Here is a 5,577-nt window from a genome sequence, read left to right as displayed (position 1 = left end):
TAATAAATATTAAATAAGATAAATTTTGACTGTTTTTACCTAATTTTTTTTACTCAACATTTCTATGAAATATAGTAGTTAATTATAAACAAAAGAATATAAGATAATACGCATATGATGACTGATGATGAGAGCATAATTTTATTTTTGTACCAAATGCTATTCTAGCCGTTATTCCATAGGTCGTTGATAAAATCTTGTGAGAGAGATTGAAAATGGAGCCTTGACTTTGAGATATTGCTTTGACCAACTCTGAAACCTCTGCTTCTCTTATGTGCCTAAAAGATTGAACACGTTTTGTTGTTAATAACTCCATGCTACATATCTTTCGTACATGCCTCCAATAATCTCCATAGGGGCCAAAGGCAATGTTTGTGCAATTGTAAGTCATGACTCTTGCAAAGAGAAGGTTTGGCCTATCACAAAAGTTGAGATCTTGAGTCTTCATAATCTCTTGTGCCATTTCAGGTGATGTAACTATGATGTGGGACACTTCTCCTAGTTTAAGGTGCATTAAGGGTCCATATTTGGATGCTAAGTTTCTTAGGGTTTCATGGAGTTGTGAAGAACCAACAAATTGGTGGATATTTCCTATGAGTGGTAGTTTCCATGGTCCTGGGGGTAAATTGGTCTTACTAAAAGTGGATTTCTTAATAACTAAGTTGAATAGTACAAAGAGAAAGAGGAAGGTGGTGAGAATAAACAAAAGGTTTCCAAGATCCATGATATGCATGGTAGAAGGTTATATTTGCCTACCATTATATAATAGAAAAATTATTCTAAATGATTGTTAGAAAAATTTAATTATTAAAAAGAATTATTAATATTAAAATTATTAAGGAGGATTAATTTTATAATATAACAACAAGAATAACAAAGTCTTGTCCCACTAAGTGGAGTCGGCTACATGAATCAAACGTCGTCATTGTGCTCTGCCATGTATCATGTTAATAGAGAGACCGTTTTCATGTAGATCTCGTTTGATCATCTCATAAATGGTTTTCTTAGGTCTTCCTCTGTCTTTTACCCCTTGTCCATCTTCCATCTCATCCACCTTCTTGACTGGATGTTTTATCGGTCTTCTTCTTACATATCCAAACCACCTGAGATGCGATTCAACCATCTTTTTCACAATGGGTGCTACTCCAATTCTCTCCCTTATATTTTCGTTCCTTATTTTATCCAATCGCGTATGACCACTCATCCATTTCAACATTTTAATCTTTGCCATTTTATCCAATCTCTTACTAGATATATCGGCGGAGTGAGTCGGGCACTGATGAGATTGCTTGGTATGCTGAATTCTCTTAATTTCCACTGATAATTAATTCAGGCCCCACTTATTAGATATGGACATTTATTAAGAACCAATTGAACTTACTGTTTTGACCCGTTTTGTAGCTAGTGAAATTGTTTGGATATATAAGATGATTTTAAATTAAATTATTAATTTTTATTGTTCAAAGCAATATAAAAATATTTTGAGAAAAAAGTTAAGATTTAGCTAAAAGGTCCGTTAATAACATTATGTAAAAAGATAATGATAGAAATTGTTTGATAATGTTTATGTATTAAAATATAACAATTTTGCCTTTTTAATAATATATAATAATTAGTAAGCTTTGTCTTTTTATATAGTACTCTTGACTACTAGTACGTTTAAGATATTTGTTAGAAGATTTTAAAAAGTATCCCTAATAAAATATACTATCAGTTATCGAGACTGTGTTAAAATATAAATGTTATAGAATTGTATTGATCATGTAAAAATATTTTAGACCGAGCTAGATGTATACATATAGAGAAAACATGAAGAGCCAAAAAATTTAGTATATAATGTGTATAATAGAGATAAAATTAAAATTAATATTAAATAATAATTAGTCTAGTTTCTTCTTATCTCACCCGTGTCACGCTACTATCAACAGCAGTCGCCGTCGCCCATAGCTCTGCCGTCGTCCGTAAAAATTAAACTCATTCACAATACGAATGGTCACTCCTATTCTCACCATATGCTCCCAGTTTCCGGTGCCTCTCTTGCTGCCGCAGCCTCATCTATACCGTTGTCACCCCTCTCGGCCGACTGTGCCGCCGATGTTGCCGCCGCAGAATCCAGTCGACGCCACCACGGATTCCCGCATACGCCGTCAAAAGCTCAACAATGCCGCTGTTTGAATTAACCGTGTGAGTATGGTAGATATAACGCACGCGTGTTTGAACGCAATATCAAATCAAACACTCAATTGCTTACTTTTGATTCTCACTAATGTCTCCTCATTTGTTCAAACTTTTTTTTATTTTTTATTTCTCCAGTTTTATAGTTACATCAAATCATAAGACTCATGTGTCAAATTATACATTTTTTTTAATAAAAATTAAATGATGATCATAGTTGCTTTTTCTGTTTATTCATCTCCTTCTTCTTCTATTTTAGTGATCAATTTAGGATGATCATTTTAGTAGGTATCCGAATGGTTATTTTAATTTTTATGTAGATAATTATTTTGATTGTATTGGATTTAGTTATATATAATTAAAATATGTTAGATGTTCAATTTATTAGGTATGCGAATGATTATTTTTATCCATAAGTGGATGGTTATTTTTACTAAGAGTGAGTGACGTGTGGCAAGTCAAGTAGTGATGGTGAAGTGAGATGATTATTGATGAAGGTGGGGGTGGCTGCCGGTTGAAAAAGAAGAGAGTATTGGAGTAAAATACTTTGTTAAATTAGGATTTCGAATGGTTATTTTTTTGAAATAACTAATTGGATTTTTTAAAATTTTGAAATTTGAAATTGGGGGATTTAAAATTTGACATTTGATGTAAAATAATTGAATGAGAGTTTTTGAATTTAGGTAATCTGTGGAGTAATTTTTATTATTTATCCTTATTGGAGTAAATAATAAGTTTATTGTACACATTGTCAAGATTTCTCACTATTTTCCTAGCAGAATTTATACATATATGTCACACGCAAGAATTTTAAATATTCTTTAAACATCAATATTTTAATCTATAAAAATTTTATATAATATATTAATTAAAATGATTAAAATATCATTATTTTAGATATATTTAAAAAAATTTTCAAACTATAAGCCTTTACACGTTATATGTTAAAGTTGTTAGCTGCCAATTAGTTAAGATGGTTACTTAATTATACCTAACTTCTGACTTTGGTATAGTAATGTATAGGTGATGCATTCTTCTTTGATTTTTCTGCTTCTCCATAACCCATATATATAATATTTGGTGAAAATTTATTACATGCAAATTTGAAATTTATATTTCACATTCGATAGATAATTTGATCAATTTAATTAAATTATTATTTAATACTTTTTAATTATTAATTTCATATGAATATACCTATATGTAAATATATGTTTATCTTAATATTTTTATACCCATTTTTTGAACCATTTTTTGGCAGCTTTTACAAACCATGACAAAGAACTTTAATTTGCATTTTTAAACCATGTATAATGACAATTTCAAACCGCCGTCGTTTACTGTGTGCTTAATATAGTAGTTATTCTAATGGTTATATATAAAATAGCTGCCACTTAGCTTCTATGCCGACAATTTATCTGTTATCATTTTTTAAACCGTTGTGGGTGATATTTAACAGTAGTTTAAATTAAACCGTCATGACTTGATCGAAAAATCGCCGTTGCTCGCAATTTTTGTTGTAGTGTTTGTTGACTATATACTCCACTTTAAAACAGTGCAATAACAACAGACTTATAAGTTATTAAAATTGAAATTTAATAGGCTTAACTCAACTTCAAAATTAATTAATTTATGAAATGAGAGATATTTTATATTTTTGAATTATTTATAGACTTTATCTTTGGGGTTATAGAATTTGTAATAGAAATAGAAAAATGATCAAATGTGGTGAATAAAAACATAATATATAAAATCACTTTTTTTTATTTTCTCACTCTAGGGATAATTTATATTAATTAGGGTTGATGATGAATAATGGAAATTAAGCAGAGATCATTTTTTCTTCTTATAGTGATCCCAAACAACTCACTCATATCAAGTTCCTCATTCTTGATTCCATTGGGAAGCTTCCAATCAAAATGGTAAAGAAGTTGAGCAAGTGGCAACTCCATGTTTGGTGTAGCAAATGTAATCCCGGGACACATTCTTCTTCCACCACCAAATGGAATAAACTCAAAGTTTGTGCCTCTATTATTATCAATTGAATAATTATCAACAAACCTCTCAGGCTTAAATTCCATGGCATCAACCCAATACGTTGGATCTCTTCCAATTGCCCAAGCATTGATAATAATTCTAGAATTGGCTGGAATTTGATACCCTTTGATTTGGCATGGTTCTTTGTTCTCTCTAGGAACTAACAATGGCACAGATGGATGTAACCTTAATGTTTCTTTGATGATACACTTAAGGTATGTCAATTGGTGCAATTCTGATTCATCCACATATCCTTTACTACCATAAACCCTTCTAACCTCAGATTGTGCTCTTTCCATCACTTTTGGTTTCTTTATCATTTCAGCCATTGCCCATTCCACAACCGCTGAGGATGTTTCTCCACCACCAGCAAATATGTCCTGCAAATGGATTAATTATAATAAAGGTTTTGCTAACAAACATATTAAGGAATTAATAATCTTATTAGTATAAAGAAAAAAATTATAAAAAAATTAAATAGTCAAAACTTTTGATGCATTTAAATTGTAATATAATATATATATATATATATATAAAGTTTTATTAAGAGATGGGTTGTAATGAAATTGTTAAATCAGATTGAGCTCTTGTAAATTGTACTTGTAATAGTGCAGGTGTCCTTGAGTGTACTATATATATATATATGCATGCAAGTTATTATGACGGCTCATTTTTTTTGTTATGGAAACTTTGTTTGTGTTGTGCATGATTATGGGTTCCTGGCATGTTACATTAATAATTGTCTTGATTAGACTAACCTGGATAACTGCTTTAATGTTATCATCAGTTAAGGGATATTCAGAATCTTTTTGTTGAAACTTGAGAAGAACATCAACTAAATCTTCACTGCCTTCTTCTTCTTTACATTTGCCACCTTTTCTATTTCTATGATCATCTATGATGTCTTGTAATACCTTATCAGTCTTTATATACAGTTCTTCAAGCTTAGACTTGTCTCTACTCATCATTTCAAGCACTACTCTAATTGAAGGATACAGATCAGCAATACAATTTTTTCCTGCTATTTGCAATGCTTCTTCAAAAGATGATATAAAAACTTCCTGGTAACTATATTTTTTACCGCAATGTCTGTTCCATTGTAATTCATGACTCTTGCATAGAGAAGGTTTGGCCTATCACAAAAGTTGAGATCTTGAGTCTTCATAATCTCTTGTGCCATTTCAGGTGATGTAACTATTATGTGGGACACTTCTCCTAGTTTAAGGTGCATTAAGGGTCCATATTTGGATGCTAAGTTTCTTAGGCATTCATGGGGCATTGATCCTACAAGGTTGTGCATGTTTCCTATCATGGGTAGTTTTCTTGGCCCTGGGGGTAAATTCGTAATATCCCTCGAAGAACTAA

General features: G+C 31.0%; 1 protein-coding gene across 2 annotated transcripts in view; it reads right to left on the bottom strand.

Moving 5' to 3' along the window:
• The window catches only part of LOC107607977 (cytochrome P450 71D10-like), a 14,105-nt gene extending 8,804 nt beyond the window's left edge, over window positions 1-5,301 (bottom strand). The window contains exon 1 of one of the 2 annotated variants that reach the window (XM_016309872.2): window positions 4,971-5,301. In XM_016309872.2, coding sequence (XP_016165358.1) covers window positions 4,971-5,180 — 210 coding nt within the window. In that variant the 5' untranslated portion in view covers window positions 5,181-5,301. The remainder of the gene's footprint in view (window positions 1-4,970) is intronic. The other variant, XM_021106884.1, reaches the window with a different exon arrangement.

This window comes from Arachis ipaensis, chromosome B07 (assembly GCF_000816755.2).
Source record: "Arachis ipaensis cultivar K30076 chromosome B07, Araip1.1, whole genome shotgun sequence".
Classification (NCBI taxonomy): Eukaryota; Viridiplantae; Streptophyta; class Magnoliopsida; order Fabales; family Fabaceae; genus Arachis; species Arachis ipaensis.
The sequence above is the reverse complement of the archived record's forward strand: the minus strand, read 5'-3'. Positions and strand labels throughout refer to the sequence as shown.